This window comes from Branchiostoma floridae, chromosome 7, assembly GCF_000003815.2.
Source record: "Branchiostoma floridae strain S238N-H82 chromosome 7, Bfl_VNyyK, whole genome shotgun sequence".
NCBI classification, from domain to species: domain Eukaryota; kingdom Metazoa; phylum Chordata; class Leptocardii; order Amphioxiformes; family Branchiostomatidae; genus Branchiostoma; species Branchiostoma floridae.
The window spans coordinates 18,743,541-18,764,432 of NC_049985.1; the positions used below are offsets into that span (position 1 = coordinate 18,743,541).

Genomic DNA, 20,892 nt, shown 5'->3' on the forward strand with positions numbered 1-20,892 from the left:
TGTCAGTCAATATTTGCTATACGCTCTCGTAAGGTTGTACGGAAATGGGTATAATACTGTGGAAATTACAAAGGAAAGTCTGTGTTCAGTCCGTCCAAATGGATTATCTGGATGCTTCTGTCTAGTGCACACAGACTGAGAGACATGCATGGACAAAAGACAGCTGACAGCTCTTAAGAAGAAAATTATTGTGACGATGGGTGTGTTGTCGAAAACGTCACTGCAAGAAGAATAGGATCAACTTGAGATTTAAGCACGGGCACGCAAGGCTGTTTAGGTTGAATAGAGGTCATTCTTTTATCAATTTCATTCATTCGTTCATTCAACCATTACTTCCTTCCTTCCTTCCTTCCTTCCTACCTTCATTCATTCATTCATTCATTCATTCAATCATTCATTCAATCATTCATTCATTATTCATTCATTTATTTATTTATTCATTCATTCATTCATTCATTCATTCATTCATTCATTCATTCATTCATTCATTCATTCATTCATTCATTCATTCATTCATTCTTTCTTACTCCTTTCTTACTCCCGACTGCTTACGACATAAGTGAATGACCTTCCCGCAGAGTAGCTGGGAAGTCAAATTTTCGTCACGTACACACCTGGCGATTATTGAATATTATACTGTCATATTTTCAGACGCTATGCGTCATGATGGCCTTAGGGCTGGATTGCCAAAGTAAAGACACAACTAGATGACACCTTAACATGAATTTGCATCTGAAAGGAAGATTATGACGGAGCCAATCAGAGAATTATACGTCTTCAGGGCTGTACTTTCAGGGGACGCTACCGGCCGTGCGCAGGCAGTTCTGAGGAAAAAGGAACACTGGTAAGGTCTTCCTGTCCATCCAATCATCAGGCACCCAGAGAAATCAAGACGACTGCGGAGGTAACAAGTCTTCTTTATATGATAAGGTGATAACATATTTTTCTTTCCTTAATTTTCTAGCCACCTACATGTAGACAACCGGTATTGTTCTTGAATGAAAGGACAGGTTGCGGGCGTCTTATTGTTGTACTTTTATCGACATGTCCCCCGAATTGTAAAAGCCACTGGTACGATCACAGAATTTGAAAAACACTAAATACCTCGCGATCGTCTGTTTTACATTTTGCAAATATCAAATCTTGCTATCAATGGTACTGCCTTACGAACCTATTATCGCAGTATACGCAGGTGTTTTAAGCTAATGAATTCTTTAATTGAGTTTTACACGGCCCATGTCTGTCTCGTCTGGGCTTTGCCAACAGTAGCTGCGTTGACCGGAACAACTACTTTTGTTGCTAAATCTCGGTCATTTGACTTAAGCTAATGGCACAACCCACTGTACGTGCAATTATTCGTACGTGTTTTGGGGAGGCCACGTCCGTCACGTATTTCTCAAAACGTTCAGGCTGTACAGGGTAGGCGCGTCGCCCTTACTGGCAAGACGGCACACAGACTTTTACCTGCAGGTGAAGTTCTACGGTGTCTTCGTGCTCTAAAATCCGTCGGATTCCGTAAGAGTTCGTACGGAGGCGGTACTTAGCACTTACGGATCCAAAAAGATTGCCCACGTTTTGGCACGTAGACAGCACGTATTTGCACGTACGACTGGTTGTGTCCTTAGCTTAGTACCGCCTCCATATGAACTCGTAGGGAATCTGACGGACACGATGATAAATTTTGGCCCCAAAATTTCCAGACTTCTATTAGGGATTTAGAACACCAATCATGTTTGATCTGACGTGATCGAACAGAACGGGCGTTCTATTAAGGGTCAACAGGTTGTTTCAGTAAACACGCTGAAAAAGCCTTTGTTTTCCTGGGTGCCGTGGTCAGAAGAAAAACAAACATTTTCACAAAACTAAACTATTGTCTGGCAATCTTAGTTTTGCTGCCGTTTAATTTGGAACATGTGAAACATAACAAAGCTGCTGGCGTCATTATTTGTGACCTTAATGTAATATTACAACACTTGTTTACGGCGCTATCAATTACTTCATGTCCCTATCAGTGCGACTCGACATATGGCTAAACATGGCATTTAAATCGCTTACAAAACGCGTGCAAATCAACTCTTTCTGGACTTATATTGTCGACAACTAATATCTCCAGATTTGTGTCTTAGGGATGGAGGCAATTTTGAATTGCGGGTCTTTGAGTGTGAAAAAAATTCCACCTTATCTTGGCTGTAAAAATAGTTTTAAGTAGATTATTTTTCTGAAGTTGAAAAATCCCTAAGACAGAAAGTTTGATTTTACAGTAATTGTGTATATGATATAAAAGATTTGGATTTTATGTCAAATTTAAGACTAATGTAAATACGGTATTTGTTTTTTGACCACCAAACATCCTTTATACATCAACCAACTAGGTATATTCCTAAAAGCATTGAGACAAAACTGTGCAGCACACGCACACGGTAAGACTTGAGGTATACATGCTGCTAGTATTCCTTTAATCTCGACGAGATACGTGTGAGAGGTTGCTTTTCTAAGTATGACGATCTTGTAGAAGATGTTTCAGTCACCGTCAGCCCTCCGCTGGGACCGCGCGGGAGCCCCGGTAACTCGATACTCTGCGTTGGAATGGAAACTTTTGGGCCAAATTTGACCATCGTGGAATTTCGCAGAACGCAGACACGCCGTAGAATTTTACGTGCAGGCAAAACTTTGCGTTGGCGTGTTGACGTACTCCCTCCTGTTCTTGCAAGTTGTTCAATATGTGGCGGACGAACCGACTTAAAGGCGTGTCATCGTTAGAAATCTACTGGTTGTGTTTCAGTAACGAGTGAACCCCCCCCCCCCCAAAAAAAAACGTACGGACAAATTGCACGCACGAAGGGTTGTACAGTTAACCGTTCCAGTTACCGTATGGCAATATATTTCTGCTCCAGCAATACAATTGGAGAGGGGGGGGGGGGTCCTTGTAGTTCGCATTGTGCCGAAGTCCTGACTACGCACCCCCACAAGTCGAGTCTAGCCAGCCGCCATCTTCCCCTGACACCTTCCCTGTTTGCAAGACAACCGCGCGCCGGACGAGCATATTTCTTCAGCGGTTGTAGGCGGCATGCCCGCCGAGCTAAATTAGCGCTCTGGGTGAGTTTAGCGCGAGGGAGTGCTACATTTCCCCCAGAGGGCTAGATTAGGCGGCATATTACCTTAACCCCTTGTCGGACCGCGTATCTCTAGTACACAGTTTAGCCACTCCTTACGCTGGCAAATATGTCTCGTCGCAACTTGGCACTTCTTCCCCATAAATCCCTCATTTTAAGGGATTTATGCCACGAAGCAAGGAGCCTAAGCAAAGAAATTGCTTTAGTTCACTGTTATTAAGTTAGACTTTTACCCAATTATTTGTTTTGCTGGCCTTCTTTCTTAATTTTCAACCTTCGCCTCAATCAGTGCCATAGAATAGCAAGAGTCCGTGACCGTCCAGAGGACTTGACTTGGTATTCAGGAGGTGAACTGAAGGGGGGGGGCGTTGTCCCTTTAGAGGATGGGTCTGAGACTAGGTGACTATTGTGGTTTATCCATTTGAAATTCTTCTTTATGCCTTGCTTATGGCTGTCCGTATGTATACGTGTAATCATTGCAGATCTTTCTGGGCCGTCGATGGATTATTGGCTTACCTTGGTAGTTTCCGAAAAGGGGATGTAGTAGTCTAGTAAAGGTAACAGCCCCCCTGTGCTTACTAATAGGTGACCATCTTTTGCCTTTATACACTTGTTTCTGTCAAATTCCACCTGTAACCAGTAATTCTGTCACTGAAACGGTATACCCAGTCCAGCTCTGAAGAGCTTGACACCTGTTACGCCATGAGGTGATTTTCCGTGTATGCAATACAAACAAACAAAAACAAAAACGTTTCTGGCAACAGTTGGGAGTAAACAAAATTGTACATTTGATCAAGATTATTCTCTGGAAATAGTGTTACTTCCATGCGTAGATGAGGGCGTTCCAAAATGGCCCTATCCTTCCTGTGTATGAATATTAATTCAAAGCTTTACCTACTTCATAGAGAAGACAACATGGGAGTTATTGCTGTCACATTCCTTGCCCTTGGATGTGCGGCACTTCTTTCTGCTTCAAGTTCAGGTCAGTTTCAAACAAGACTTTGGATAATTCAATATTGGAATTGTAAAACGTGTTTTTAAATCATTTTTGATAGATCTCTTCGTCAACACTATAATGAATGAATGAATGAATGAATGACCTTTATTGTACATTTGTGCTCAAACAAGCTAATTACAGGTCGTAGCGCTAGTGATAAGGTACAATTTTGACAAAAAGGTATCTTATCATCTCTACATAATTATGCTACTACATTCTAGTATGTACAAGTTCAACTTATAACGAAATGGCAAGATGGACAGCCAAATTATATTGAAATGATTTCCATGACTCCTTGTTGGTCACATTGTATCGCAATAAATGCAAGACAAGAAGATCTTTGATAGAATTTGTGTCAATTGTAACAGAATACCGTGGTCATCATGTATTGCCATTTGCAATATCCCAATGTGGCCAACATCCCAAATATAACAATTAGTTCAAAAATTGTACACGTATCATATGTTCCAATCGTCTCTATCATATTTGTCATTTACCATAAGATGAGCTCGCGATGTGTTTTTTAAACATTAAATAATCTCATTGATTATCATTATACTGTGTCAGCTGAGACGAACCAGAAGCAGGCGGAAGCGGTCCACCTACTGGAGAACAGACTTCTTCAGATCCTTGAAGGTATTTATTTATCAATTTTTCCTTTAAGAAAAAAAAATGTATTTAAGGGCTAGTATATTTGTATATTTCTTGCAATTTTTATGACGAATAGGCTAATGAAATTTAATGCACCATCAACTCTACATAACTATCAAACATTGAAGCATCAGACTTAACAATTAATACCTTTCAGAACTGGATGACAAGACGCAGCAACAAGACGTTGATGAGAGGGTGGATACCGGAGGTAAGTCAGAGGAAATACATTATTTATTAGTTATAGAATTACCCTTGTTCAAGGTATCGAAGTCTGAAATATTGGATTACCTTTTCCAGTATCAAGTTAATAAAGAGCTTCAGATTAAAATGTAGATTTGAAATGATATTCTATTGTTGTAAAATTTCTGGAGTCGAAGGGTACATTAACATACTGTGACTGTTTTTTTTTTTGGTTGTAGGAGAAGAAGATGCTCTTAGTATCCGCGGACAACCTGAAGACGTACTAACCAGGAAGCAAGGCTGTGAAGGACATCAGGTACTTTTTATTTCGTTTGGTAACAGACGAGGCAATGTTGCACAAGTACTGCACTCAAGTCAAGCTAAGGACATAACCCGCCGTATGTGCGTCTACGTACCAAGACGTGGGCATCCGTAAGTCATAAGTACCGCCTCCGTACGAAATCGTACAGAATCTAACGGATTTGGGAGCACGTAGACACGCCGGAGAACTCTACGTGAATGTCGAATTTTGTCTGCCTTCGGGCTGCGGATCCGCCTCCCGTACAGCGAGTAAGGAAATCGTACGTACGCAGCACGTGTAAGTACGGCCTGCATACAGTAACGCGGCAATCGTACAGAGATTGTACGTTGTCAGAACGTACAACTCACTTACCACTGGGCAACTGTGCGAGTAACGCGCGTTGAGTCCTATTCCCTCCCTGCTCTTGCCTTTCCTTTCCCACGCTTTCTGAAAAACGTGGTTGATGTGACCTCTTCAGAAAACGTACGCACAAAAAGCACGTACGGCGGGTTGTGCCCTAGCTTAAGGAACTCATTTTTACATTGCCACTTAACCCTATTCAGACCGGGCTTTTTTGGTCATCCCTGGACCGGGGGGGGGGGGGCTTTTGAGGCCCTCCACTTCTAAGTCGTCTAACTCTTGAACGACGAGCCGTAGGGCCACTAAATTTTTTAGGACATCATATCGACATAATATCTGACAAGTATTTGACATTTGACGTTACGTTGACGTAAGATGACGTAACTATGACGTCATCAATTTGATTATATTGGCCGGACCCATGAAAAAAGGGTATTCTCAGAGAACTTCAAGTTATACTACAAAAATGTAACAACAAGTGCAGATAACAGAATAATTATGTTTATTACGACTTGTATTGCCAATAGCAACATCGATGCCGTCATAATGACGTCTTAAAATGACGTCATGCACATCTAAGATACGAGTTAGGCTCCGCCATATTATATCCACCACCTAGAATTTTTAAGACTACTTTTTTTTTGCAACAAATAATCACAAAGGGCAATGGAAATAGACTAAATTCATTCATTTAGATGTGTTTTGATGAAAAAATACCAGGTAGTTACAAATTTTGAGGGATAATTAGCTTGTTATTCTTGATCTGGCCATACGGTCCGCCATCTTGGATTTTGGGCTGATGACGTCATCAAATTAGCATTATTTACGCATATATAATTATGAAAGATATGCTAAATAATATAAGATTTTATTTATGGAAGAAAATAGCAGTAATTAGCTTGTTATTCTTGATCTGGCCATACGGTCCGCCATCTTGGATTTTGGGCTGATGACGTCATCAAATTAGCATTAAGACGAATAAATCTTTACTTCTGGATACTTTATTTTTATACAGACGTTTCGGAAGGCGTCCGCCTTCCTTCCTCAGTGAAATAAATGTGAAAAATACATTATTAGAACTTAAAAATAGAGATTTTTGGCAAAACTGCCTGTCAGCAAACGGTTCCCATGGCAACACGAAAAAATGAAAAATTTGTCAAACTTCGTAATATTGTTGCCAACAATATTTTAGGAAAACTCACCAAATTTGGTGACTTTAGCGTAAGGCGTTCTGGCGTTATGGGCATCGAAGTTAGCGCGGGCCTCAAAAGCCCCCCCCCCCGGTCTGAATAGGGTTAAAAAGGGAAGACAGACAGTAACTAAAGGTAACCCCTTAGTCCTTTGAAGTTGTAAGGACAGTCGGTTGTTATACACTGTATCTTGGGCACGGTATTGGAAGGCGGAGCCAAACCCACTCTATCCACCGCCGTTTTTCATCTCAGATCGGCCGAAGTCAGGTACCCAATTTTTTACACTTGAGGAAAGCGAGCAATGCCTTTCTCAAGGACACAAAATAAGTGACATTACTTGAACCCGGGACCACTTGGTTCTGAGCCAAACACCAGCCGTTACTCCACACAATGCATCAAGTACTTGAGTATATCAATTAGAGATATTAAGCAGGAAATACTAATTAAAAAGGTAACAATGAGTGAGGTATCAAGATGTCTGCCGTACGTTTTGTTACAAGGGATGTCAGTGGCAAATGTATATACTAGCAGCATTTACTTAAATCATAAAAGGTAAGTTCTTTACATAGCACAGTATAAAATCTTACCTCGTCTGTCTTGTTAAATGCAGATCATAGAACAGCCATCATTTCAGTTTAGTCTAGCCCTTGTTTGTAAAACTCTTGCAGAAGCTTAGCAATAGTCTTTCGTATCTTGTTTTGTAATACATTTTTTTAACAAAAATAGTACTTGTGAACATGATAGCATATTGCATTTTGCTGATCTTCTATGTCCACTTTATAAATCGGATGTGCACTTCAGTGAACATGCCTTAGGAAAGTGAAACAATAATAATGAAACATACTCATTGACAGCTAATTAATGATAGTATCTGTTTGATGTGTATATGATTCTAACATAAGACTAGCTTGCTAATGGAGTTTAATTGCCTTATAGACAGGAGACCAGTGGGGGTCATCTGATCATGGCAACTGCATCTGTGAAGCACCAGACCGTCTCTGCTATCATGTTGACTGTCTTCTTGGTTCTAAGATCGCCAAGGACTCCAATGATCTCTGGGCCTGTGAAGTTGTTTCCTCCAAAAGAGGCATTACAGGTACAGTCTTAACATGACTTTGCTTATAATGTTGTCTGGCAACTACGTTTGAACTTGATTTATTCATTAGGTATTACGTATTATTTCAGAGCTTATCAAACGCAAGAGTCATAAAGATATAAAGATGAAGCTTAGATTACTTTGCTGAAATTATACGTTTCGTAACAGTGATAATAACGTAAAATCGTGTGAAGAGAGTGACAAGTCACATAGAATTTAAATGTTGCAATTCGGGAGAAGCAAAAATGTGTTGATTTGTGAATGTAACAGTTATATATATTTTGATATTGGAAGTCATCATAAAATGTTTCTACATTTTTTCTTTATCATTCTTATGGAGATACATTGTGTTATTGTATATGACCACAAAGGAAGACGGCAGATAAAATAATAATTTTTAATTTGTTTCCTTTCAGGATCAGCCGTAGCGATGGATAAGGGAATGGAGGTGATTAATTACCTTCAGTTATTACAACTAGAAAGGCCGAAATTTGCTTGAGAGCAAATACAGCATATTTCAGCCATCTCCTTCCCCAAGCAACAATGGACTATTCCAAAATCACCCATGTGCAAAAATGGAACTCTTCTGCTTAAGATGACTAAGCATCCTAAGCTACTAATTACACGTATGAGCAAAAATTAATCGTACAACCCCCTTCCCTGCAAGAATGGACTCAAGTGCACCCAATGTAGAAGGGTAAGATAGACCAGTCCAAAAACACTTCCGCTAAGAAATGGAATTTTGAATCATCAGCCGTCCAAAACTGAATTTGAAAGAAATCCCCCCCCTTTGCAAGAATGGACTCTACCTGTTATACCCCTGTGCAAAGTGGAGCGATCCAAAAATACATCCGCTAAAATAGGACTTTGACATAATCACCAAAGTCCAGAAATACATGGCCTTTTCTATAATAAGCAACCCAGTCCAAAACTGAATTTTTTTAATAGTCCCCTGTGCATGAATGGACTCATCCATATTACATCAGGCTTGCTGATTGGCTGCCGAATCCTCAGGTACAGTCTTCAGGTGGGGTCAAGTTCCATTCAACAAATGGAATTCGGAATCATCACCCATGTCCAAAAATGAATTTTTTAAAAATCCCCCCTATGTGCAAAAATGGACTGTCCCAGCAGTAGCCTTATGTCAAGTGGATCAGTGCAAAAACACTTCCGCTAAAAAAAGCATTGGCATTATCACCAAAGTCTTAAAGTAAATTTTAAAAAACACCCCCCTGACCAACAATGGACTCTTCCAGCAAAATAACCTTGCTCATTGGCTAATAATTAATTAGATTTACCTTGTCCCCCCAACCACCTGGAGGAACATGGACTAGGTAGGTATGTAGATGATTGGATCTACCAGAAACACCTGTGGCTTCCAGAATGACCTAGAGGTCGTTGACCTCGGCACTTCCACCTCACAAATCCAAAATTCTCCCACAAAAACCTCCATAATGAGCCATTTTGAAGTGATTTATACCAAATATTATGCATGGATCCTTTATATAAGTACCTAGGGCACCTCTGTGCTAAATTTCAGGTCATTTGGATGTAATACCATGGTACAGGGGGCCTAAATATAAAGTTGTGGTCCAAAAATTGCAATAAAACCTCAATAAAATCATTTTAGAAGCAGATATGAATAAAATGAAAAAAAAGCTAAGGGTATTGGCCCACTCTACCCTTGTGCCAAATTTCAAGTCATTCGGTCCAGGAACGACGGAGTTGATTCGATTTGAAGATTTGACAGGAGAAAGAAAGAAAGAAAGAAGAAAGAAAGAAACATTACGAATACAATATATTTCACCATACCTATGGTATGGCTGAAATATAAATATTGAATCAAAGACTTCAATGGGGCACTCTTGTTAGTTGGTCCATGTGTTAAACAAAAAGTTTGAAGGGCTTGTTACGCCAATCAACACAAATTACAACGTTTCCTGCTACAGTAAAGCGTATAAGTACTATTCATCGAACATTCGAAATATATTGTTTTCGTTACTTCTTAAATGACCTTTTTTGCTTGCCATCAATGAAACGCCAGAATTGTATATATTAATGTATATAAACATTTTGTATATGTATATGACCATTAGGTAATACTGAATCTTAAATTTCATTGTCTTTTTTGTCACAAGCACTATGAGCTTTTAACTTTTTTTGTTGCAGCAGTTTACTGGACGCGAAATATTCAGCATCGCTACTGGTGTCTTTGGCGTTGTGTCAGCCATAGTCGGCTTCACTGTCGACCGCATCGAGTCTGCACAAACAACGGATCAGCTTAACGAGATACAAGATCAGATTCGGCAGCTGGACAGGAAGGTGGACGAGTTGGCACAAAGTGTCAGTGATCTACAGCTGGGACAGGAGTACCTTCAACAAGTCATTCTGTACGGCAGGGACGAAATGCGACTGAGGAACATGCTGGATACGCAAGCCAAAATGCAGATCAGCAACGGACTGTACGAACTACCTGGCAAGAACGTTCAAGCTTGGGCAGACAGTGTCCTCAGTCACGGTTCAGATGGAGTAGATCAGGTATGTGAACATTCAACAATGCTACTATGTAGAGAGGCATCTGTAGGGTTTGACATACATGTAGTTATCATTTAGAAGAAGGCGTTGGGTTAATATAAAACTCAAAGTTTATTTATTGTCTGCTTACCTCTTGTCTCTTTTAGCAGTGAGCCAATGTGATTTCTATATAGCAAGATGAAATGATTCGAAAAGACATCTATCAAGTTGTATTGATTTTTGAGTTTCGATTTGTGTTGACTTTTGTAGGTATTGTACAATCTACTGGATATGGTGAAACCCCACTCAGGAGTCTTTGGAGGAAAATCTCTAATGGAAATATGTCACCTGCGACTCATCAACGGGGACAATCGGGACAAGTATACCGAGAAGGTAATGACTTGTTCTCATGCACACTTCGCATCAGAGATATCCCATCAGCTCATGGTGATAAACTTGACTATAAGACATCTCTATATTTTATGACCTCTGACCTCCACAATATCCAATATATGATAATATTATGTACATGTATGATATAATATGATAATAATGTTTTTGTTTATGTAATTGAATGAGGATGATGATGAATTGATTGATTGACGTTATGAGTAATTTAATATATTGCATAATATGATATAAGCCGGTGCAATGGCCTAGTGGGTAGAGTGTTCGCCTTGCATTCGGAAGGTCGTGAGGTCGATCCCGGCCGAGTCATACCAAAGACTATAAAAATGGCACATGCTGCTTTCTCTGCTTAGCACTCAGCATTCGGGAAAGAGTATGGAAGTTGAACACACACCACTACCAGTGGACTAGCCCCCTGCTGTAGTGATTGCGTTGTGTGTGTCCCAGGGCTAACGAAACAGAGATGGGCACCGCCCTATGCGCCAGAAATGGGCACTGTCCTTGGCGCAGGAAGGGTTTAACTTAACTTAATAATATGATATGGTTAAGAATGTTAATGATTGATTTATGCTATTTGTCTGATCAACATTATCTGTATAATGTGTTGTTATGTATTTTATTCGATGGTGTGTAGAGGACTCCAGGAAGAATAGTTCAAGGTAACTAATGGAGATTCGTAATAAACAAACAAACAAACAGTAAACCTGTGGAAACATTAGCTGCCTCGCTAAATGTTTGAGAAATATACCGATGTCAAGGGTTTAATCACTACACCACTACAGTGTAAGAATAAAACCAGCTAACTCTGTGCAATTATATAAAGTAAACATATTACTAGATAGTAGCTTCAATGCATATCCTAGCAAATCACGGTATGTGAACGTATGTCATCATTATAATTTCGTCCGTGACTAAAACGTCATGTTGATGTTCACAAACCAGATGCAACAGAAAGCGGCGCAGATCTATGGGCTCATTGGAGGTGGTTATTCTGTGTGGATCACAGCTCTGCGAATCAAGGGGCGTGCAAGTGACATCCCAGCCAAGACAGAAGAGATGAAAAGCGAGCTTAACACTGTGGGAACATCCCTGCTAGAATATACCAGTAAGTTAAAACCTGATATAATGCATTTTCTTCAATGTCATTCTACTTTTGAAACAGAAAGTTCTACTAAAGATAAGTCTCATGAAAGATAAGTAATTTTTGAAAAGTCTTTAATGTTTTATATATGTTTTTCATGATAGAACCGAAGAACTGGCGCACAGATTGGCATTGTGGGTCGGCCTATCCTGCAGACAACGGAGAAGCTGCTAAATGCCACCCTGATAGCAAATTCCCATGCTGCTCCCCACACAACTGGTGCGGCAACACTGCAGACCACTGTAGCTGTTCTGGATGTGTCGACTACCGGGCCCCGCAGGGGAAAGGTACATCCTGACTCTCTCCTCCAACAGAATTCACCAAGAATTCTGCTACTCTAGATAATATTCTAATGTATAGACCTTTGCCTTCTATCTGCCATTCGGGGTGCTTTTACCACGGCGACATCAAGGTCTGAACACAGTCAGTCACACCTTACTAACTCTAGCACGCGCTTGAAATCACCACTAGTCTTTCAATACAAAACTCCTCATATAGTTCAGGGACCTCATACCTCCATGAAATATTTGGATATATTTAATGCAAGTGACTTTCATATTAACATGATTTATGCATGATGTTCAACATTGACTAACTTGTGAAATTCTAAACATTTAGTATTTTATAAGCGGCTTTGCCAGTTTTGCATAGGTTATGCAAATCTACATACCAAAATTAAGAAAATCCGTTATTCCCATATTTAATTATCCTGTCCGGAATCTTTTACAATTTGAATACCCATGTAATTCCAAGCCCTAGTCGCTAGGAGGCCCAAACTAACGTCACTTCTTGCCGGGCACAAGAGCTATCTGGCACCATGAAATCGTATCCAAAGCTTGTTCAAAAGAAGAGATATACAAACCGGAAATGCCGCTGCACTACAAAGGAAAGCAGCCAGGGGCCCAAAATCTAATCATTTCCAGTGTTTGTCACAACACACCAACACACGAAGTATGAAACCAATCCTTGAGTAATCTTGTTCACAGACAGACAGACAGACAGACAGACAGAAAAACAGACACAGACAGACAGACACGTGCACACACATGCACACACACACACACACACACACACAAACGCTAGTGAAAGTATAACCCCCATGAATATTTCATGGAGGTAATTAGAGCGGATCATATTACTCTCCGATTACTTTGAGATGACTAATAAGTTAAATCGATGCTGCACATCTGAGCCAACTTCTTCTAGGCTTCACTTAAATGGCATTTAAAGCGTGGCAATATAGTGACCTACTTTTACTGTGAAGTTATCATTGTGGTACTCAGGTCCAATGCCAACCTACAGCTAACATTATTAAAGCTTTGTCAATGAGCATTCATCATCATCATCAATGAGCATTAAGGATGCAATAAATACCACTTAAGTGAAGTATACAACACATAAGACTGATGCATTTTTTGAAATGTTTAATATTTAGTGTTTTGCGTCTATTTTGAAGGGTCGTGGCGCGCTGATTTGCGTTGTGGTGCGGGCTTCCCGGCACCGAACGGACAGCCTGCTCAATGTGACCCTGACGGCAAGTACCCATGCTGCGCCCCAAGCAAGTGGTGTGGCAACACTGTGGCCCACTGTGACTGCAATGATTGTGTCGACTACTCATCCTTGGGTCTGTAATTGGCCCCTCTCTCTCTCTGTCTCTCTCTATCTCTCTCTTTTTCTCTCTGTCTCTCTCTCTGCCTCTCTCTCTGTCCCTGTCTCTCTCTGTCTCTTTCTGTCTCTCTCTCTGTCTCCGTCTCTCTCTGTCTCTGTCTCTCTCTCTGTCTCTGTCTCTCCCTCTCTCTCTCTCTCTCGCTTTCTATCTCTCTCTCTCTCTCTCTCTCTCTCTCAGTCAAGTTATTATCATACAAATATGGATATACTGAAAAGTTCATCTAATTCAAAAACGGCCACTGGCAAGCCTTTCTGTGAGTTTATTCTTCTCATATGAGTTGAATTATGTTCACAATTTTGACCATCAATGACCATCAAGCATCGCATCAACACCGATGAGTTTTTCTTCTAGTAAATGTTGTAAAACATGTTACAATACCCTTCTTGGATCCTCGAGACTGTGTTTATGTAACCCTCTCGCCTTTTTCATTAAGAACTATAAAACTACAAAAGCATTATGTTACTTAAGTTATGCGATTGCAATGTATACGATATCCCTTTTATCACGAATTACTTTCCCTTTCTTCCATGTGATTGCTCAGAGCATTTGCAAATCAGTTTTACTCATATGTAACCCCTGACTTCAGTCATCTTTGTTCTATTTTTGTTATTACGTATTAAGATACAGGCACACAATGTCTCTTTAAAGACAGATAACAAGTTGGCAACATTCAAAGTGTGAGTAGATCTGAATTTTAGGAAGATAGTAAGTTTGGGATGATGGATCTTGTCATAGAGGTAGACGACAGATACAAGCGCACAATGTCCTTTTGATGGCAGATATTGTACCGAGTTTACTCGATGAAAAGTGAGAAACTATCAGATTGTGTGTTGCCTAAATCTTACGAATGCAACAAGTCTCATAGGAAATTGTGTTTCTGTCATAGAAGTAGACACTGTGCTTATAGATTCTGCATAGTCTTGTTACTTTTTATTACCATTTGTTTAGATACAGGCACACAATGTCCTTCTGATGGCATTAGTCATACCAAGTTTACTTGGTGAAAAATGAGCAACATTCAGCATGTGAGTTTTCTTGGATACATGTAACACAACATGTCTTAGGGGATGGTGACTTTGTCATAGAAGTAGACGCTGTGCCAATAGCTTTTACATATTTTAATGCTTTTTTTACCATTTATTTGAATACAGGCACACAATGTCCTTCTGATGGCATATGTCATACCAAGTTTACTTGGTGAAAATTGAAAAACATTCAGATTGAGTGTTCTTATGATATAATGTCAGACAACAAGTCCAAAGGAAGGGTGACTTTGGCATAAAAGTAGACGCTGTGCCAATAGGTTTTGCATTTTATTGCTTTTTATTCCCATTTTCTGAATACAGGCACACAATGTCCTTCTGGTGGCATTTGTCATACCAATATGACTTGCTGAAAAGTGAGAAACATTCAGATTGAGATTTCATTAAATTATGAAAGACAGCAAGTCTTAAGGAATTGTGACTTAGTCGTAGAAGTAGACGCTGTGCCATTTGATTTTGCTTATGTTACTTTTTTACCATTTGTTTAGATAAAGGCACACAATGTCCTTTTGATGACAGATGTCATACAAATTTCACTTGGTAATAAGTGGTCAACATTCAGATTGTGAGTTTTCTGAAATGTTTTAAAGGCATTAAGTCTTACGAAATTGTGATTCTGTCATAGAAGTAGACGCTGTGCCAATAGGTATTGCTTTTTATTGCCAATGATGTTGATACAACCACCTCATGTTGAAACCGACGCCACGTCTATCATAGAAAACAGGCTGTTAGTCCACCACAGCAGTCAAATACATGTGACACCATTTACGCATAGAGGTGCTGTATCTATATCATTGAGTTCCATTTTTGCAAGTTTATTTTTTGCTATTTACCATAGGGAACGGAAAGTGAAATTTAGACCCCAGTCTATACAGTTGAAAGTCTAACACAAAAGTAAGAATTGAAAAACTGTTCCATCTAAAGGGCAAAGGGAATGCATATACCCTGGTCTCAGAGTTAACACTTGTATGGAACACCACTTGAAATTTGTATTAATACAGTTCATATTGAAGAACACTGCATTGCTTTCCTTTGTCACAAGTATGACTTTCATCTGTACATCAATGACGTCAGCGGATTTGTAAGATTATGTTAGAATGAGATGGTTGATTGTAATGTTAAAGAACTTGTGACATGTTAAGAACTTGAGATACAAAAATGTATGCTGATGATAAAGCAAAGGGCTTATCATTTATTGTTACTTTTTCCGTGATAGGGTTGATGAAGAAATGACCTGATATGGAAATACACAAAGTGGTAACGGTAGCGATCATGTTAAGGAAAACAAGTAAAAGCTGTGTATTGCTGTTAAATAATGTTTAATCTATTTCCATTTCCAGAGGGAAAACAATGAAAACTATTGCTACCATCAAGTCTTTTAACACCCAAGTAGTTACGAACACTGCTCTATCTGCTGTCTGTCATTGAGACTGGCGATGTTAAGGTTTCTGAAGATTTTGTTGTTGTTGTTTGCTTACTCTAATAAAGTTTAATTGGCTGTAGATTAATTCGAGTCCGTGCCTTTTTGTTTATCAGTGTGTGGAATGTTTGCATGTGTAAGCACGAGACAGGAATTTTAGATACATGTACATCCATCCTCACAGTGTTACAATTGTTTCTGGCTTAAAGATTACCATTCGCCCATGCCATTTTGTGTTATCATGTACACCGACCGACAGATGCACAAACGCACCACAGAGCAACACTACCCAAAACATAACGTGCTGGCGTAGGTTATAACGTAAGTATTGAATATGTACCGAGTTATACACTTCATCACGTCAGGGGCCTGTCACAATGTCCGCTCATACGGTGGGGGCAATCTTCATACTTCAACTCGGAATGGTTTTGTAGAAGGAAAACTAGCAAGAACGTCTTAAATATTCAAGCTTGGTAAGTGCGGATGCAAAATCGACTTTTGCGACTAAGAGGTAAAAGAGGTTGGGCAGAATAAAGGTTTAAGGAAAAATTTTGTTGCTTTTGTCCCAACTGTATTCTTCTTTCACGCTTAAACTCTGCCTCTGTCTCTCTATGTCTCTCTCTCTGTCCGCCTGCCTGTCTGTCAATGACTAATCTTCCCACAAGGAAATGGTTTCTTTTGAAAGCAACCCTTACCAACTAAGAACTTTATGAGCTGCGTGACAGTCCACGTTTTCTTTCTAACCTAAAGTGAATTCTTTGCTTTTTAGTCATTCATGTTCCCACCTGTTATCCCCGTTTCATCTAAGTCTTACGCATGTTGTGTAATCATTGGAGGTAGTTACACATATGAGCACTGTTTTCTTACACGTTACGCCAGGGGGCGTGACTGCACTGTTACCTTCTGTCACTTTCACACGAGTATATTATGATCCCACGTTTTATGAAAAGTAATAAAAGTAATCTAAAGTTGTCTTCTCCTGTACCACTCCGTCTTTTTAATGTTTAAGTTCTATTAGACTTAAACATTAAATGCATTTTATGACTTCAAGGCGAACATAATTGCATTTGCAGTACTTCAGCATGTTGCGAAATAGACCGAATTTTACAGTAGATAAGTGCGGTTAATTCCATTGGCGATGGTTGCAACCCTTTGACCTGATCGGATCTACCTGTTTGTGTTGTTTACCTGGAGGGTTGGTTTTGCTATGGCGGTAGGAAGACCTAACGAACAAAACCAAGCACAGCGTCGGAAGAAAATCACCTCGGTCCCGCCCGTGTCCGACTGACGCCATGATAAGACACGTTACCAGGTTATCACGTTCTCTAACGTAGACCTTTTTATTTTATGACAGCGCTTCAAGGATGCCAAGAACACAGGAAGAGCGTGTAATTGTACAATCAGTGAATTGAAACAAATAATACCTGAGGTCACCAACACCCCCTCCCACAAGACAGGGTTTGTTCTATCTGGCACGTACGAGGGGTGATCAATAAGTCCCAGGCTTGACCAAGTAATAAAATACATTATTCAAACTTTGGGCAAAACTATGTAGCATGAAGTCCTGTATTAATATTTACAAAATTTTACATTATTGTATCACTTTCCAGACCACGTCCTTTTGGAAATCAGTAGGTAAGTGGCAAGAAAAGAACAACCATTGTGATTTATGATCAGAGAATTTGTCAAAATTCTTGACGTCATTGACGTCTCTTATCTTTTTTTATGGCTGACCGCTGGAGTGCAAAACTCCATTTGGGGTCATGTGGCCCATCTGCAGCGTTTGTTTTAATCATGTCATTATTTAAATGTTCTTATTATCATTAATATGTTTCATAAATTCTGTGGGGGTGTTTTTTGTATTACCCATGCTTTACACAAAATTTGAAACATGAACCAATTTGTAATGCAATGTTTACTTATAGCTATTATAGCTTCTAGTTCATGTTTTTTGTTACAAATCAATCGTGCATTGCAGACGAGAATGTTTGGCATTCGGTGAGACTCAGTTTGTTTACCTACCGTAGCCAATGAGTGATCCTCCTCCGGCCTCCTTGATTGAGTTCACGTTGGCAAGGTGGCGATGGCGCGCTTTGTTCTTCGGGAATGTCTGGCGTTCATCGGGCAAAATTGGGCGATTGTTGATGATCGTGCAGATTTTTCTTGCTCTGCTGCGTCCAGCTTTGCATCCTCTTGTGTTCCAGAAACCACACTGGACAAGCAGACTCTTGGTCTGCCCAGGAACTACATTATTTCGACGAGAGAGAAGTAATTCCGACCTGGAGTAGTAGCGCCCTCCCACAGCAGTAGCCACCATGTCTTTGTCTTGCAGAAACAACACCACCAGGACGCATAAAAGCGGGTATATCCACATGATTGTCAGAATCTTGGAACAGTGAGATAAATGTTGCCACTATAGAAAAAATGATGATCTATGGACAAAGAGCAATAAGGTACACATACTTTTTGTACCCACTGATCTTTATTCATATAAAAATTGCACATGTAAGCCAATTGTTTAGATATACAGTTAAAATAATTATTACGAAATATTGATGAGAAAATAATCAATTTCGCCACTGTCAAACCTACGTATCAAAACTAAACGCAAACTGGCCAATTTTCCCGCGTTTTCCGCCAAGTAACATTTTCTCAAATGTCTCAACTAACCCTACCAAAGTTAACTCTGCCGAAAATTATTGATATCGCCATGCGGAATGTTGATTAATTCAACGACAAAGACTTGTATTCTAACGTTCAATGCATGCGTACCGTCCTCTACCTCTCAAATGACCCTGTCTGAACTCCAAATCCTCGCAAACTACAATTTTAAACCGGGCAAAGGGTGACACACATGTATGGCCACTGTAAGGCTGTAATATGCATGTGTTTCTGTCTGTATATACGGCATTGGAAGCCAGCTTATGAATATCAATTAGCATTCGTCTTCCTCGGCGCTGATTGGCTGGCCCCATTAAATTCAATTAACTCGCGAAAGCCCTGGCTGCCGCAGGTGTGTGGGGTCACTGGAGTTCACGGCAGGAGGCCGAAAGAAAACCAATTTCTCCTCAGAAAGGTGCTGAAATTAAGCATTTCAAAGTAGTTTATGCCAAAAATTTTACTTGGATCATTTTACCAACTATCTAATGCCTATCTACGCCAAATTTCAGGTCATTCCATTGTAATACCAGGTACAGTGCGCCAAAATGTACCGTTTTGGTCAAAAGATAACCTTTAAACATCAATAAAGTCATTTTAGAGGCAGATATGAAAAAAAAAACCTGCAAATTTTCCCGCGTTTTCAGCCAAGTAACATTTATTTGATTGTCTCAACTAACCATACCAAAGTCAACTATGCCGAGAATGATTGATATTGCCATGCGGAATGTTGCTTAATTCAACGACAAAGACTTGTATTCTAATGTTCAATGCATGCGTACCGTCCGCTACCTCTCAAATGACCCTGTCTGAACTCCAAATCCTCGCAAACTACAATTTTAAACCGGGCAAAGGGTGACACACATGTATGGCCACTGTAAGGCTGTAATATGCATGTGTTTCTGTCTGTATATACGGCATTGGAAGCCAGCTTATGAATATTAATTAGCATTCGTCTTCCTCGGCGCTGATTGGCTGGCCCTATTAAATTCAATTAACTCGCGAAAGCCCTGGCTGCCGCAGGTGTGCGGGGTCACTGGAGTTCACGGCAGGAGGCCGAAAGAAAACCAATTTCCCTTCAGAAACGTGCTGAAATTAAGCATTTTGAAGTAGTTTATGCCAAAAAATTTACTTGGATCATTTTACCAACTATCTAATGCCTATTTAGACCAAATTTCATTTGTTCATTGTAATGACAATTCCATTGTAAGACCACGGTACAGGGGGCCCAAATATACCGTTTAAACATTAATAAAATCATTTTAGAGGCAAATATGAAAAAAACTGAGAAAAAAAAACATCAAGGTATTTGCCCATTCTACCCCTGTGCCAAATTTCTGGTCATTCGGTTCAGGAACGGCGGAGATGAATCACTTTGAAGATTTGACAGGAGAAAGAAAGAAGAAGAAACATTACGAATACAATATATTTCACCATACTATGTATGGCTGAAATATAACAATGTAGAACTAAACGCATCAGGACTCTGGGATTTTCAACAAGATAATGTCATTGTTCAACCACAAGTATATCAATAAACTTAGACAAGTATAGATTATTACTACACATTATGATATAGCCAGGCGCCGCGGACCAATAAGAAGTCCCCGTTCCACGTTGGTTATGACGCCGTAACACAAAGATTCAGGCCAGGCAGGTGGGTATCGCTCCCCTGATTGGTCAGAATGAATCGACACCGGCACCAGTGTCGATTTGCATCGACACTGGCACCAGTGTCAATGCAAATCGACACCGGTGATTCATTTTGACCAATCAAAAGTAGCGATACACACAAGAAAGTAAGGTATATGCAGGCATTGACCAATAAAAAGGAGCGAAACATATGCCAGAGTAGAGGGAATAAGTGCAGACTGGCTACCTCTAACATTAATGATGAGTTTTGTTGTTCTAAAAAGCCTGCAATATGTTTCGAACATTTTCTGTGGAAATTTTTGGTTTCAAAATGCAATGTGTAATCACCTTACCAAAGAATGTACCGAAGAACAAATGTGAATGTTAAAAAATTCGACAAAGGAATTCACACGTATAGTACCAAGAGATCTATACAGGAGTTTGCAAGTTTGGGTAGGCTATATGATAATAACGTTAATGACCCGCCTGTTCCTCGGTGTACATGGTGTCATAACG

At 39.9% G+C, this 20,892-nt stretch overlaps 1 protein-coding gene across 1 annotated transcript; it reads left to right on the top strand.

Annotated features, from left to right (window-relative positions):
* Positions 1 to 4,015: 4,015 nt before the first annotated feature.
* On the top strand, positions 4,016 to 13,655 carry LOC118419747. Its single transcript, XM_035826295.1, has 11 exons — positions 4,016 to 4,095; positions 4,678 to 4,746; positions 4,919 to 4,972; positions 5,184 to 5,260; positions 7,732 to 7,891; positions 8,308 to 8,339; positions 10,061 to 10,429; positions 10,676 to 10,798; positions 11,756 to 11,918; positions 12,059 to 12,241; positions 13,411 to 13,655. The coding sequence occupies exons 1-11, from the start codon at positions 4,029 to 4,031 to the stop codon at positions 13,584 to 13,586; spliced, it is 1,473 nt and encodes a 490-aa protein (XP_035682188.1). The 5' UTR covers positions 4,016 to 4,028; the 3' UTR covers positions 13,587 to 13,655.
* The last annotated feature ends 7,237 nt before the right edge of the window (positions 13,656 to 20,892 follow it).